Source organism: Trachypithecus francoisi, unplaced genomic scaffold (assembly GCF_009764315.1).
Source record: "Trachypithecus francoisi isolate TF-2019V2 unplaced genomic scaffold, Tfra_2.0 Lachesis_group20, whole genome shotgun sequence".
NCBI lineage: Eukaryota > Metazoa > Chordata > Mammalia > Primates > Cercopithecidae > Trachypithecus > Trachypithecus francoisi.
In genome coordinates, this window is record NW_022681466.1 from 52,990,656 (window position 1) to 53,007,313 (window position 16,658).

General features: G+C 44.3%; 1 protein-coding gene across 5 annotated transcripts in view; it reads right to left on the reverse strand.

Moving 5' to 3' along the window:
• The window catches only part of COPS3 (COP9 signalosome subunit 3), a 36,624-nt gene that overhangs the window by 4,039 nt on the left and 15,927 nt on the right, over nucleotides 1-16,658 (reverse strand). For 3 of the 5 annotated variants that reach the window (XM_033184342.1, XM_033184343.1, XM_033184344.1), the window contains 5 exons: nucleotides 16,284-16,444; nucleotides 13,358-13,537; nucleotides 9,582-9,722; nucleotides 7,978-8,151; nucleotides 3,013-3,099 (listed from right to left, as the gene is read on the reverse strand). In XM_033184342.1, coding sequence (XP_033040233.1) covers nucleotides 3,013-3,099; nucleotides 7,978-8,151; nucleotides 9,582-9,722; nucleotides 13,358-13,537; nucleotides 16,284-16,334 — 633 coding nt within the window. In that variant the 5' untranslated portion in view covers nucleotides 16,335-16,444. The remainder of the gene's footprint in view (nucleotides 1-3,012; nucleotides 3,100-7,977; nucleotides 8,152-9,581; nucleotides 9,723-13,357; nucleotides 13,538-16,283; nucleotides 16,445-16,658) is intronic. The other 2 variants (XM_033184341.1, XM_033184340.1) reach the window with 1 other exon arrangement.

The following is a 16,658-nucleotide window of genomic DNA, read 5'->3' on the forward strand; positions in this document are numbered from 1 at the left end:
TACACTATGTAATCTTTTGTGGTCTGGCTTCCCTTACCATGATGTGTTTGAGGTGCCCTTGCATTTTTCAACATCAACTGCACTGAGATATAATTTACATTGCCTTTTGTTTTTGAGATGGGGTCTCGCTGTGTCGCCCAGGCTGGAGTACAGTGGCTTGATCTCTGCTCACTGCAACCTCCACCTGCTCGGTTCAGGGGATTCTCCTGCCTCAGCCTCCTAAGTAGCTGGGACTACAGGTGCACGCCACCATGCCCAGCTAATTTTTTGTATTTTTAGTAGAGATGAAGTTTTGCCATGTTGGCTAGGCTGGGCCACTGTATTTTAAAAAGTAAAGCCTAACAGGTTTTCATTTTATCCCAGTGGAAACTATCCACTGATTCTTCAAGATAACTTTACTGCCACTGGGGATTCCAAGACAGATTCAAGGTCTATATATCATTTATTTGCATCAGTTACTGGGGATTTATTTGACTGATCCTCAAAGCCAAATCTTGCCCATGAAGTCAAAAAGTGAGATACCAATAAAAGTGCCAAACAGGTATTTAATTCCTAACAAGATGTTTCACACGGTGATAATCACTTGTCCATTTGTTAGCAGTGAAACTGCTGGCCTACTCCTTTCTAGCTTTGGAACGGATAGATGCCAGTTAGTGAAACAGCAACCAGCCCAATACATATTATATAAAATGCGGCCGCGCGGTGGCTCAAGCCTGTAATCCCAGCACTTTGGGAGGCTGAGACGGGCGGATCACAAGGTCAGGAGATCGAGAACATCCTGGCTGATACGGTGAAACCCCGTCTCTACTAAAGAATACAAAAAACTAGCCGGGCGACGAGGCGGGCGCCTGTAGTCCCAGCTACTTGGGAGGCAGAGGCAGAAGAATGGCATAAACCTGGGAGGCAGAGCTTGCAGTGAGCTGAGATCCGGCCACTGCACTCCAGCCTGGGCGACAGAGCCAGACTCCGTCTCAAAAAAATAAATAAATAAAAAATAAAATAAAATAAAATAAAATGCATAGTTCTCTATGTGATCACAGAGAGCTGCTGCTTTAAGCAGATGGAATGTACCTAAGCAAAATTTGGAGTTACCTTCACCACAGCAGCACTATTCATAATAAATAAACCAGAACTGGAAACAACCCCAATGTCTAACTATTTATTTATTTATTTATTTATTGAGACTGAGTCTCACTCTGTCACCCAGGCTGGAGTGCAGTGGCACGATCTCGGCTCAATGCAAGCTCTGCCTCCCAGGTTCACGCCATTCTCCTGCCTCAGCCTCCCAGTAGCTGGGACTACAGGCGTCCGCCACCACACCAGGCTATTTTTGTTTTTGTATTTTTAGTAGAGACGGGGTTTCACTGTGTTAGCCAGGATGGTCTCAATCTCCTGACCTCGTGATCCACCCGCCTTGGCCTCCCAAAGTGCTGGGATTACAGGCGTGAGCCACTGTGCCTGGCCTCATTTATTTATCTTATTTTGTGAGGAGGGCAGGTATATAATGAAGTCTCCTTTCCATTCTGTTTGCTAGCCATCTATTTCTTCTCTACAAAGGAAACTATGTTAGTAATTTCTTGTGTATCTTTCCAAAGACTTTTTATGGACATAAAAGCAAATATGAATATATATTTTCTCATTTTTTACATAAATTTTAATCTATGCAGACTCTTCTGTGGCTTGCTTTTTGTATTTAACATATCTTGGAGATGATTCCGTAGTGGTTACTCTACAGGTACAGAGTAGTCTATAATATGAGTATGCCATGGTTTCACAAGTCTGCATGGGGTATTTACATTGTTTCCTTCAAGAATAACAACAGAGAGTCCGTCTCAAAATGAAATAAAATAGAAAATAATGAGTACAGGGCTGGGTGCAGTGGCTCACGCATGTAATCCCAACAATTTGGGAGGCCCAGGAAGGCAGACCGAGCCTAGGAGTTCAAGCCCAGCCTGGGCAACATGGAGAAACCCCATTTCTTCAAAAAAAAATACAAGAATTAGTCAGGCATGGTGGCACATGTCTGTAGTCCCAGCTACTTGGGAGGCTGAGATGGGCGGATTACTTAAACCCAGGGAATTGAGGCTGCAGTGAGCCAAGACTGTGCCACTGCACTCAAGCCTGGGAAACAAAATGAAGCCATCTCAAAAAAAAAAAAAGGGAGCACAAATAGGACACAAGCCTGGTACGTATATCATATGAGCACACCAAAACTAGAAACCATATGGACTATAAGGAAATAGACCAAATTGTCAATAGTGGTTGACTTTGGAGGTTCCCTAGCTTTTCTCCTTTTTAATAGTTTCCACAATGAACATCTGTTACAGGAACAAAAATCCAGTAATTAATTTTTAAAGAAATGAAAATCCAGGCCAGGCACAGTGGCTCATGCCTATAATCCCAGCACTTTGCGAGGCTGAGGCAGGCAGATCATGAGGTCAGGAGTTCGAGACCAGCCTGACCAACATGGTGAAACCCTATCTCTACTAAAAATACAAAAATTTAGCTGGCTGGCCGGGCGCGGTGGCTCAAGCCTGTAATCCCAGCACTTTGGGAGGCCGAGACGGGCGGATCACGAGGTCAGGAGATCGAGACCATCCTGGCTAACACAGCGAAACCCCGTCTCTACTAAAAAATACAAAAAACTAGCCGGGCGTGGTGGTGGGCGCCTGTAGTCCCAGCTGCTCGGGAGGCTGAGGCAGGAGAATGGCGTGAACCCGGGAGGCGGAGCTTGCAGTGAGCTGAGATCCGGCCACTGCACTCCAGCCTGGGCGACCGAGCGAGACTCCATCTCAAGAAGAAAAAAAAAAAAAAAAATTTAGCTGGCCGTGGTGGTGCATGCCTGTAGTCCCAGCTCTCGGGAGGCTAAAGCAAGAGAATCACTTGAATTCGGGACGTGGAGGTTGCAGTGAGCCGAGACTGCGCAACTACACTCCAGCCTGGCGACAGAGAGAGACTTCATCTCAAAAAAATAAAAAAAAAGAAAAGAAAAGAAAAAGAAAATACACTTACCATATGCAGAACATATTTTTCTGCCTCCTGAGGTCCAGATAACTGCACGCGACTTGCCATATCTTGTAATGACAGAGTTAAAAAGGTCTGAAAGTCAGAAGCAGAATTAGTCACAGGTAGGAACAACGAAGGAAAGACATTTTATTAAAATGTGTACAGAGCGGCCAGGCGTGGTGGCTCACGCCTGTAATCCCAGCATTTTGGGAGGCCAAGGCAGGTAGATCACGAGGTCAGAAGATCGAGATCATGCTGGCTAACACAGTGAAACCCCGTCTCTACTAAAAATACAAAAAAGAGGGGCCAGGCGTGGTGGCTCACGTCTGTAATCCAAGCACTTTGGGAGGTCAAGCTGGGCAGATCATGAGGTCAGCAGATAGAGACCATCGTGGCTAACAAGGTGAAACCCCGTCTCTACTAAAGATACAAAAAAATTAGCCGGTATGGTGGCACATGCCTCTAGTCCCACCTACTTAGGAGGCTGAGGCAAGAGAATCAGAGAATTGCTTGAACCCAGGAGATGGAGGTTGCAGTGAGCCGAGATTGCACCACTGCTCTCCAGCCTGGATGACAGAACAAGACTCTATCTCAAAAAAAAAAAAGGAAAAAAGTGTACAGAGCTCTTCCCATTGATGTACAGAATAAATTTGTGGAGATGACTTAAAACTGATGGACCGGGCATGGTGGCTCACGCCTGTAATCCCAGCACTTTGGGAGGCCAAGGCGGGTGGATCACTTGACATCAAAAGTTCAAGACCAGCCTGGCCAACATAGTGAGCCTCCACCTCTATTAAAAATGCAAAAATTAGCTGGGCATGGTGGCAGGCACCTGTAATCCCAGCTACTCAGGGGGCTGAGGCAGAAGAATTGCTTAAACTTGGGAGGTGGAGGTTGCAGCGAGCCGAGATCACGCCACTGCACTCCAGCCTGGGTGACAGAGTGAGACTCCATCTCAAAAAAAAAAAAAAAAAGAATAAAAACTGATAAACCCAGTGGTTTGTCATCAATTTCCTAGAGGAGTAATGAAAAAGGATTAATTTTATATATATATGTAAACTGGAAAGGAATCCTAGGTATGTACATCATTATGAAGATTTTCATCTTTTGAATTTTGTATTCAACGTATCATCTATTAAATATAATTGAAAAAATAACACTCATCATTCAAAATTCAAAGTACACATTTTTAAACAAATGGGGGAATTAAATAAAAGAGGCTGCACACTTGTGCTACATGAGGGAAGCCAGTGTATACCACTGCTCTCTTAGGATCTCATGAAAATGACCCCGTTCAGAAACACATTAAAAGAGCTCTATTCTTAATGGCAGCTGGCAACATTTACAACAATGGCATTTTCAGAGATGGGCATATTAAAGCCCTTATCTTGAAAATTCCTTTTTTTTTTTTTTTTAAGAGATGGAGTCTTGCTGTTGCCCAGGCTAGAGTGCAGAGGTGCAATCGTAGTTCACAGCAGCTCAAGGGAACCTCCCGTTTCAGCCTTCCGAGTAGCTGAGACTACAGGTGTGCACCACTGTGCCCAGTTTATTTTACTTTTTTATTTTTTGTAGAGACGGGATCTTACTTAGTTGCTCAGACTGGTTTCGAGCTCCTGGTTTCTTTTTTTTTTTGAGACGGAGTCTTGCTCTGCCGCCCAGGCTGGAGTGCAGTGGCCGGCTCTCAGCTCACTGCAAGCTCCGCCTCCCGGGTTCACGCCATTCTCCTGTCTCAGCCTCCCGAGTAGCTGGGACTACAGGCACCCGCCTCGTCGCCCGGCTAGTTTTTTGTATTTTTTAGTAGAGACGGGGTTTCACCGTATTAGCCAGGATAGTCTCGATCTCCTGACCTCATGATCCACCCGTCTCGGCCTCCCAAAGTGCTGGGATTACAGGCTTGAGCCACCGCGCCCGGCGAGCTCCTGGTTTCAAGCTATCCTCCCACCTCAGCTCCCCAAAGTGCTGGAAGTACAGGGGTAAGCCACTGTGCCTGGCCATAAATTCTTGATGAGCCAATAATTTAAAAACCTACATATACTTTAGTTCAGAGAATAGTACCCAAGAAACTGAAATTATTGCTAACTTTAAGAAGTACACAAGTAGTTTAACACAAACGAAGACTCAAAAGTCAACATTCTAGCCTGGCCAACACAGTGGGATCCCATCTCTACAAAAAACCTAAAAGTAGGCCAGACGCAGTGGCTCATCATGCCTGTAATCTTAGCACTTTGGGAGGCCGAAGTGGGCAGATCACTTAAAGTCAGGAGTTCCAGACCATGCTGGCCAACATGGTGAAACCCCATCTCTACTAAAAATACAAAAATTAGCCAGGTGTGGTGGTGTGCACCTGTAGTCCCAGCTACTTGGGAGGTTGAGGCAGGAGAATCGCTTGAACCCAGGAGGCAGAGGCTGTGGTGAGCCAAGAACGCACCACTGCACTCCAGCCTGGGCAATACAGCAAGACTCGGTCTCAGAAAAAAAAAAAAAAAGCAGGGTCAAGAATAGAACATAGAGTATGACCCCAATTACATATAATTGGGGGACACTATGCATACACGTAGAAAAGAAACAAAGAGGAACCTAGAAAAACATTTACTAAAATGTTAACACAAAGTAATATTTCAATGTCAGAAGTGGCAGATTTAACCCACCCCTAGTTGCCTTCCATCCCAGCCATGCCATCACCTACTGATACAGTCTACCTGTTGAGGCTTCTTTGGATTTTCTAGTAAGAAAACTTGGCTAGAAAAATCCTTTGATGTTTCCCCCTTCTTTTCATTCTAGCACTGGGACATCATGCCAAAAATGGAGCAGCCACTATCACAGATATAACCTTCTGACTAGCTACGTACTTTAAAGACACGGTTCCTGCCCACCATACCTTATGGTAGCCCTTCCCAGGTCCCTTCAGCAGGCAGTGCTTGTGAGCTCAGTGTACCACAATCCACCACTTCGTGTCAACACACAAAGGACCCAGGACCTTGATGACTTTGTAAGTCACTGCCCCAGCCCTGGAAAGACCATTTCAAGTTGAGACTCTTCCTGTTTGATCAAAAAACAATTTTTTTTTTTTTTTTTTGAGATGGAGTCTCACTCTATCGCCTGGACTGGAGTGCAGTGGTGCAATCTCGGCTCAATGCAACCTCTATCTCCTAAATTCAAATGATACTCCTGCCTCAGTCTTCCGAGCAGCTAGGATTACAGGTATGTGCCACCACACCCAGCTAATTTTTGAAACTGTTATTTAATTTTCATTTACTATTTTGCAATTTAACATCTTTTGTAACATGTACTATCTTTTATGTTTGTTAGCATTTGGGTTCTTTTATCTAAACCTCAATTACTAGTCACAAACAGAGTGCAGCTGTTTTTTAATGGCTACCTCTTGGTAGGGAACGACAGAAATGTACTTAGTATGGTTCTGTGGGCACTTGGGCCAAAAAGAAAATTTCACAGAGAGAATTAGGCTGCTTGTTATTTAAGTCTCTTAGATCCTGGTCTTTTAAACCTGTAGGTCAAGTTGGTTTTTCTGGCTCACAAATTACACTGGTTTTGATCTTCGAGTTGATTTATCTTTCATGTTCTTCATTTTTCTCTCATAAATTAACTTTTTACAAATTCACTACTGATTTCCTTCTGTTAGGAAGCTATGGCTAGTCTTTCTAGAGCATTTGGAAGGATTCTATTTCTTGGCCATTGACCCTCTCCTCACCTTCCTTCCTCTTCTCCTTAGGATCCTTTATCCTTGTATAAGGTCTGCCCACCTCAACAGCCACTGGGCTAGGGGAAGTCACCTCTCCCCTAAGTCCTCACATAGCCAAATCCATCAGCCTTTTCCATTGCTGGGTAGCCTAGCAACAAACAGCCCCTATTCTGGTTCCTTGGCTTTTCCCCAACCATCCATCACCATGGCTGACACAAGGCAAAGGATGTGCACAGGAACAGATGTGCCGTGTTCTCAGCAGCTGTGAACTGTGCATCTCTGTTCAGACTTCTCAAGAGAAAAAAGCAATCCTCTATTTGTTGAGCTATAGGATTCCTGTAACTTGCAGCCTATACCTTCCTAAAACACAAAATATTTCATTTTTCATTATTTTTCTGTACTGTTTGAACATATGATATTAAGCACATTTTCTATAGTCAAAACCCAGCACGTTATTTTCATCTTGAAAATAAAAATTATATAATTGGCTTACATCCTAGAAGTCAATTGCACAAAGTTTGTACAACCCTGGCCTAAATGGTAATGTCCAAGTAGTACTATGTTCACATAAGATGTTCTCATTGGCCAGGCGCAGTGGCTCATGTCCGTAATCCCAGTACTTTCGGAGGCCAAGGCAGGTGGATCACATGAGGACAGGAGCTCGAGACAAGCCTGGCCAACATAGTGAAACCTTGTCTCTACAAAAAATACAAAGTATTAGTTGGACGTGGTGGCTCACATCTGTGGTCCCAGCTGCTTGGGAGGCTGAGGTGGGCAGATCACTTGAGCTCAGGAGACAGAGGTTGCAATGAGACAAGACCACGCCACTGCACTCCAGCCTGGGCAACAGAGCAAGGCACTGTGTCAAGGGGGAGAAAAAAAAAAAAGATTTCTTATAGAGATCAGCACAGCCAGACAGGTTGCAAGGCTGGTCACAACGCATTGAGGTCTGCATCACTAGCATCCCTCATCTGCCCTGCTGGAGCTGCTGACCTCTCTGAGGTTGCCTTTCACTGTCTCCCAATGTAGCCGTGTCTCCTATCTTTCTTCCTCTTCACCTGCTCCAAATACCCTGCCCTAGCCCTGAAAAGACCAAAGGTATAAATCAAATTCTTTCTAAGAAGCCAATTACAAGAGAGTTCTCTCTCAGCACAGAAATCCTGCCATGCTTTATCCCTGTACCTGCTTCCTCAGCTCTGAAAAGGGAGAGAAAGGGAAACATGGCCCCCAGGGTGTCAGGAGCTGCCCTGTGAAGGTGGTGCTTTCCTTACCTTTGTTAGCCTCTGAATATTCTTCTTATAAAGAGATGACAAGCATTGCTTCACCAGTCCCATGTTGTTATCACGAGTGAAAGTTTCACTGTGCTTATTCACCAGGTTTCGGAGTTCTGAGGGGTTGTTGGTTGAATACACTTGTGCTAACTCGTGGTATGCATTGCTAAGAGGCTAAAGATGCAAAGGAGGGAAAAAATCAGATTAGAACTTCAGAAGAGGCCAGGCTTGGTGACTCACGCCTGTAGTCTCAACACTTTGGGAGGCCAAGGCAGGCGGATCGCCTGAGGTTCGGAAGTTCAAGACCAGCCTGACCAAACTGAAGAAACCCCGTCTCTACTAAAAGTACAAAATTAGCTGGGTGTGGTAGCACATGCCTGTAATCCCAGCTACTTGGGAGGCTGAGGCAGGAGAATCGATTGAACACGGGAGGCAGAGGTTGTGGTGAGCCGAGATCATGCCACTGCACTCCAGCCTGGGAGACAAAAGCAAAACTCTGCCTCAAAAAAAAAAAAAGAAAAAAATTTCCAAAGACTCAAATGTGTATAGGAAGCAAAAACACACTTACATACTATTTTTTAAACAAGTATATCCCATGTTGTCAGGTAACAACACACTGTTACCCTACAAATTATAATTTACCCAAAGCAAATGCCTGGTTTTTAAGACCAAGTGGAGTAATTTATTTTCAACAAAATTTTGTAGTACAGATCAAGTAGTAACACAGCAGGTGAAAACCCACTGAATTTAGTGAAGGCACACGTCTTTATCAGTGGTTCTGTTTTTCTACTGATAAATCATATAGACAAGAAAGGAGTCAAAACATTCATCATTCCCAACTCTCCCTCTCTCTCTCTCACACCTCACCAGATGCAATGGGACAATCTGCTACTTCCGCTAGCAAGAAAGAAGATGGGGCCAGGTGCCACGGCTCATGCCTGTAATCCCAGCACTTTGGGAGGCTGAGGCAGGTGGATCACGAGGTCAGGATATCAAGGCCATCCTGGCTAACACGGTGAAACCCTGTCTCCACTAAAAATACAAAAAATTAGCTGGGTGTGGTGGCACACGCCTGTAGTTCCAGCTACTCAGGAGGTTGAGGCAGGAGAATCGCTTGAATCCGGGAGGCAGAGGTTGCAGTGAGCTGAGATCACACCATTGCACTCCAGCCTGGGTGATAGAGTGAGACCCCATCTCAAAAAAAAAAAAAAAAAAGAAATAAAACAAAATAAAGGCCAGGCTCAGTGGCACACACCTGAAATCCCAGCACTATGGGAGGCAGAGGCAGAAGGACTGCTTGAGGCCAGGAGTTCAAGACCAACCTGGCCAACACAGCAAGACTCTGTCTCTGGGGGAAAAAAAAAATCAATTGTTACAGGAGCTTAAACATCTACAGCTGTAAGTACCTAGAGCACAAGTTTGAAAACGGGTTCCTGAGAAATATTCCATCTCAATCAGGTAATGAGAATGTCTGCTAATCTGAAGCTGTTAGGAGAACTAAATCACTATAAAACCAAGTTACAGAACTGTATCATTGCAATTTCTTGATATACTCAACATGCTCACGTAAGAAATCAGTTTTATGTAAAAAAAAAAAAACTTACCTTAATGAATCTACCCACAATTTGAGATGTATATTTTGGTAGCTGTTGTACTTTGCCAAGTAATATCAAAGACACTAAAATATACTTTTTATATGATTCCAACATGATATGACTGACTGCCATGGCAGGAGTAGTTATAGCCTAGGCAAAAGAAGAATGCTTACTGTAAAGAGAACATACCACAGTAGCAAACAGCAATCAGCCACATGTATCACATTAATTATAAATCAGCAATACTTTTTAAACGTCCCATTATTTTTATAACAGCCTTGAGATATAATTCATTTTATTTTATTTATTTTATTTATTTATTTATTTATTTTTTTTTTTTTTTTGAGACGGAGTCTCACTCTGTCACCCAGGCTGGAGTGCAGTGGCCGGATCTCAGCTCACTGCAAGCTCCGCCTCCCGGGTTCACGCCATTCTCCTGCCTCAGCCTCCCAAGTAGCTGGGACTACAGGCGTCGCCACCTTGCCCGGCTATTTTTTGTATTTTTAGTAGAGACGGGGTTTCACCGTGTTAGCCAGGATGGTCTCGATCTCCTGACCTTGTGATCCGCCCATCTCGGCCTCCCAAAGTGCTGGGATTACAGGCTTGAGCCACCGCGCCCGGCCTTATTTATTTTTTAGAGACAGGGTCTCACTCTGTTGTCTAGGTTGGAGCGCAGTGATATAATTATGGCTGACTGCACCCTCAAACTCCTTGGGTTCAAGCGATCTTCCTGCCTCAGCTTCCTGAGTACCTGGGACTATAGGCATGGGCCACCATGCTTGACTAATTTTAAAATTTTTGGGCCGGGCGCGGTGGCTCACGCCTGTAATCCCAGCACTTTGGGAGGCCGCGACGGGCGGATCACGAGGTCAGGAGATCAAGATCATTCTGGCTAACATGGTGAAACCCCGTCTCTACTAAAAAATACAAAAAAACAACTAGCCGGGCGAGGTGACGGGCGCTTGTAGTCCCAGCTACTCGGGAGGCTGAGGCAGGAGACTAGCGTACACTCGGGAGGCGGAGCTTGCAGTGAGCTGAGATCTGGCCACTGCACTCCAGCCCGGGCGACAGAGCGAGACTCTGTCTCAAAAAAAAAAGAAAAAAAAACTAGCCAGGCGAGGTGGCGGGCACCTGTAGTCCCACCTACTCGGGAGGCTGAGGCAAAGGAATGGTGTAAACCCAGGAGGCGGAGCCTGCAGTGAGCTGAGATCCGGCCACTGCACTCCAGCCTGGGCGACAGAGCGAGACTCTGTCTCAAAAAAAAATAAAAAATAAAATGAAATAAAATTTTTGGCCGGGCACGGTGGCTCATGCCTGTAATCCCAGCACTTTGGGAGGCTGAGGCAGGCAGATCATGAGGTCAGGAGATCAAGACCATCCTGTCTAACATGGTGAAACCCCATCTCTACTAAAAATACAAAAAATTAGCTGGGCGCGGTGGCGGGCGCCTGTAGTCCTAGCCACTCAGGAGGCTGAGGCAGGAGAATGGCATGAACCCGGGAGGCGGAGCTTGCAGTGAGCCAAGATCACGCCACTGTATTGCAGCCTGGGTGACAGAGCGAGACTCCGTTTCCAAAAAAAAAAAAAAAAAACTAGCCAGGCGAGGTGGCGGGCACCTGTAGTCCCACCTACTCGGGAGGCTGAGGCAAAGGAATGGTGTAAACCCAGGAGGCGGAGCCTGCAGTGAGCTGAGATCCGGCCACTGCACTCCAGCCTGGGCGACAGAGCGAGACTCTGTCTCAAAAAAAAAATAAAAAATAAAATGAAATAAAATTTTTGGCCGGGCACGGTGGCTCATGCCTGTAATCCCAGCACTTTGGGAGGCTGAGGCAGGCAGATCATGAGGTCAGGAGATCAAGACCATCCTGTCTAACATGGTGAAACCCCATCTCTACTAAAAATACAAAAAATTAGCTGGGCGCGGTGGCGGGCGCCTGTAGTCCTAGCCACTCAGGAGGCTGAGGCAGGAGAATGGCATGAACCCGGGAGGCGGAGCTTGCAGTGAGCCAAGATCACGCCACTGTATTGCAGCCTGGGTGACAGAGCGAGACTCCGTTTCCAAAAAAAAAAAAAAAAAACATTTGTAGAGATGGGGGTCTCACTATGCTGCTAAGGCTGGTCTTGAACTCCTGAGTTCAAGCAGTCCTCCCACTTCAGCATCCCAAAGTGCTAGGATTACTGGCATGAGCCACCACGCCTGGCCACTTTCTTGTCTTTTTATTTTTGAGGTGGAGTCTTGCTCTGTCACCCAGGCTGGAGTGCAGTGGCATGATCTTGGCTCACTGCAACCTCCATCTCCTGGTCTAAGAGATTCTTCTGCCTCAGCATCCGAGTAGCTGGGATTACAGGTGCCTGCTGCCACACCCAGCTAATTTTTGCATTTTTAGTAGACATTTTCACCATGTTGGCCAGGTTGATCTTGAATTCCTGACCTCAGGAGATTTGCCTGCCTCAGCCTCCCAATGTGCTGGGATTATAGGTGTGAGCCACCGTGCCCAGCCTCTTGCTCTGCCTTTTTTTTTTTGAGACGGAGTTTTGCTCTTGTTGCCTAGGCTGGAGTGCAATGGCGTGATCTTGGCTCACTGCAACCTCCGCCTCCTGGGTTCAAGCAATTCTCCTGCCTCAGCCTCCTGAGTAGCTAGGATTACAGGCATGCACCATCATGCCTGGCTAATTTTGTATTTTTAGTAGAGATGGGGTTTCTCCACATTGATCAGGCTGGTCTCCAACTCCCAACCTCAGGTGATCCGCCCGCCTCGGCCTCCCAAAGTGCTGGGATTACAGGCATGAGCCACCGCACCCTCCCCTTCTTACCTTTTTAACACACACATCATCTTGATATTTCAAGACCAGTTTGCTCATGAATTACTATATTTGGCTACAGCAATGATAATGCATCCAGTGGCTATGAAGTACATTTTTATACTTTTCTGAATGTGTAGTCTTAAAGAGAAGTCACCTTGAAGATTTGACCTGACTAGACACATGCTTTAATGACACCATTTCCGCCCACTGGCACCTTATGGTAGCCCTTCTCAGGTCCCCTCAACAGGGCACATCAACCACTCATTATGGTATGGTTCAGAGCTATGGATGTGTGTATGTGTGTGTGTGTATTATGTATTAGAATTCCAACTAAACTGAGCTCTCTGAAGGTTTTAAATATCCTTTATTAATACATGCTATGAACTAAAAAGGAACGTATGAACATCTAATTTACCTTAAGACAACGGGTTTATTAATCAATATTGTGTATCTCTTTTTCAAAGTCTGAGTAAAGCTCCAGAATAGTCTACCAAATTGTGTACTATGTTTCATTACACAGACACAGAAAGGGTGGGAGGGACTATTACTGTGTACTCCTTTATACCCTTTAAATTTTGAATCAAGAGAATGTTTCACTGAGTAAATAAAACTTAACAAAATACCACACATGGTTTTAGAATAAGACACATCCAAGATCATTCAGTTCAATCTCCTCCTTATATGCAAACGAAGCTATAAAGGTCAAGAGACGTCATAACTTATCCCAAATCAGATAAGGTATAAGTGCAAGCCTAGCTTAGAACCCACCCACAAGTGCTATTCTATGCACTGGCACTGCTCCTCAACTTAGGGAGTAGGTTACCACCATTTACCTGATGACAGAGAAGCAGTCTCTGAAAGGACCACCACCTGAAACGGAAGCCCCGCGATCAGTCCACTCTAGTCACAAACCTATGGGATCACTTTTTTGATCACATGAGTTCAGAACAACCTCAGCTAATTTTCAGAGAGATGATTACCTGTTCATAAAAGTAGAGAGCTCTTTCAAAGTTCTTCAGCCCAGTGTAGATCATTCCTCCATAATAATAGTAACATAAAAAGTGCTTTGCATCATAGGCTCCATTCTCTTTACAGATATCCATCATATCCACGTCAAGATATGGAAGGGCAGGCTTAAAACATTTTGCTAGCAAACAAAGCTGTGAACAAATTGATATTAAATCATCACTTTAATTTTACTTAGGCAGGTATTAGCAGAAGAAGAAAATTCATAGATTCCAGAAATTTCCAAATAATGTAATTGTGTTTTACATTTTATTGACTAAAATGATCTAAATGTCAACACATTTCATGTATCTGCTATCTGAAATGCTTAGGACCAGAAGTGTTTCAAATTTTGGAATATTTGCAGAATACATACCAGTTAAGCATCCCTAATCTGAAAACCTGAAATCCAATTGCTCCAATGAACACTTTGAGTGCCAAGTTGGCACTCTAAAGATTTCAGATTTTGGAGCATTTTGGATTTCAAAATTTCGGATTAGGACCAATCAACCTGTACTCCATTTTCTTAGCCATTCAGAATAAAATAGCATTACCTTTTTTTTTTTTTTTTTTAATGAGATGGAATCTTACTCTGTCACACATGCTGGAGTGCAGTGGCGCAATCTCGGCTCACTGCAACCTCTGCCTCCCGGGTTCAAGTGATTCTCCTGCCTCAGCCTCCTGAGTAGCTGGGATTACAGGCGTGCACCACCACACCCAGCTAATTTTTGTATTTTTAGTAGAGACAGGGTTTCACCACATTAGCCAGGCTGGTCTCGAACTCCTGACCTCAAGTGATCCATCCACCTTTGCCTCTGAATGTGCTAGGATTACAGGCGTGAGCCACCTCACCTGGTGGAGCATTTCTTTATAAAAAGCTAAACAGCTATAAGGCCAAGCATGCTATAGACGATTGAGAATAGAGAATTCTACAGACAAGACTCAGTTATCCCTTAACCTATCCCCACCCATCTAATTAGAGGGCAAAAGAGTGTGTCCTCTTTCTCTTTACTGAACTAGTGGAATGGAAAGAGACCAGTATGGTGTGATAAAAGTAGAAGTGCTTCCTTTAATTAATCCTTTCCAGTGTTTTAATCCTTTAGGTAAATGTAGGAAATTGTGCAACTCAGGAAAGCAAGCCCTTAGAACAGTTATCTAGCTAATGGAGATGCAGTATAGACATGCATACGAACTCACTGAGCTATACACTTTAGTATTTTACTGTCTGTATGTTGTACCTCAATCACAATTTTTTTAAAACATTAAAAAAAGACACATCTTCATATGAAACTAGAACATGTGTTTGAAATAATCCACACACCATGTTATTCTTGAAGGAAACAATGTAAATACCCCATGCAGACTTGTGAAACCATGGCATACTCATATTATAGACTACCCTGTACCTGTAGAGTAACCACTACGGAATCATCTCCAAGATATGTTAAATACAAAAAGCAAGCCACAGAAGAGTCTGCATAGATTAAAATTTTATGTAAAAAATGAGAAAATATATATTCATATTTGCTTTTATGTCCATAAAAAGTCTTTGGAAAGATACACAAGAAATTACTAACATAGTTTCCTTTGTAGAGAAGAAATAGATGGCTAGCAAACAGAATGGAAAGGAGACTTCATTATATACCTGCCCTCCTCACAAAATAAGATAAATAAATGAGGCCAGGCATAGTGGTTCACGCCTGTAATCCCAGCACTTTGGGAGGCTGAGGCAGGCGGATCACTTGAGGTCCGGAGTTCAAGACCAGCCTGGCCAACATGGTGAAACCCCATCTCTACTAAAAATACAAAAATTAGCCAGGTGTAGTGGTGCACGTCCATAATCCCAGCTACTCAGGAGGCTGAGGCAGGAGAATTGCTTGAACCTGGGAGGCAGAGGTTGCAGTGAGCCTAGATCATGCCACTGCACTCCAGCCTGGGCAACAGAGCAAGACTCCATCTCAAAAAAAAAAAAAAAAAGATAAATGAATAACATTTTAAAGTATAAGATATGTTAAGTTTCAGGTTCCACAATTTTTTTTTTTTCTTGAGACAGAGTTTGATTCTTACGGCCCAGGTTGGAATACAATGGTGCAATCTCGGCTCACCACAACCTCTGCCTCCTGGGTTCAAGCAATTCTCCTGCCTCAGCCTCCCAAGTAGCTGAGATTACAGGCATGTGCCACCACGCCCAGTTAATTTTGTATTTTTAGTAAAGACGGGGTTTCTCCATGTTGGTCAGGCTGGTCTGGAACTCCAGACCTCAGGTGATCCACCAGCCTCAGCCTCCCAGTGTTGGGATCACAGGTGTGAGCCACCACTCCCAGCAGGTTCCACAATTTAAAAAAAATGATTCAGGATTTTAAAAAAAGTTACAACTAGGGCCGGGCATGGTGGCTCACACCTATAATCCCAGCACTCTGGGAGGCTGAGGTGGGTGGATCACAAGGTCAGGAAGGAGTTCAAGGCCAGCCTGGCCAATGTGGTGAAACCCTGTTCTACTAAAAATACAAAAATTAGCCGGGTGTGGTGGTGGGTGTCCGGAGTTCCAGCTACTCAAGAGGCTGAGGCAGGAGAATTGCTTGAACCCGGGAGGCAGAGGTTGCAGTGAGCTGAGATCATTCCACTGCACTCCAGCCTGGATGACAAAGCGAGAATCTGTCTAAAAAAAAAGTTACAACTATTAATTACCCTATCTGTTCAACAAGCTTACTAGTTGAGCCCCACCCTAGAGTTTGCATCCAGCACCCGCCTGAATGTAACAGATATATCTACATATTCTGACTTCTATAACACATCACAATATCCGCCACCTTGCCTTCGTTTATCAAACCCAATATTGAGCAAGCCCATCAACAACCTACACTTCTGAGTTGGTGTGAATCACACACTTTGGCTGCTTACCTGGCAGAGATCAGCATGTATTGAGGTCAGCTGGTTTGTATTCATCTGCATCTTGTCTATGGCTTGCTTAAGGATGCCAATTCCTCGCAGGGGCTGTCAGAAATGACATCTCTTTCAGATAAGTTCTCAAAGATGGCAGCACATTGGATCTTATGTTGTCACTTACAAATAAAAAATAACACTAATTGATAGGTTCCTTTAAATAGCAATATGAGGTTTCCATACTCTTTCAGGAAATTTCTGTACCATTTAAGTCAGAAAACGTTTTCTTAAGCTGTTTCTTGGAATTTTTAGATAACTCAGCACCATTTTTTAAATTATAAAAAGCTTTTATTTTTACAATGAAGATCAATAATCAAAAACAGTATTACTTTC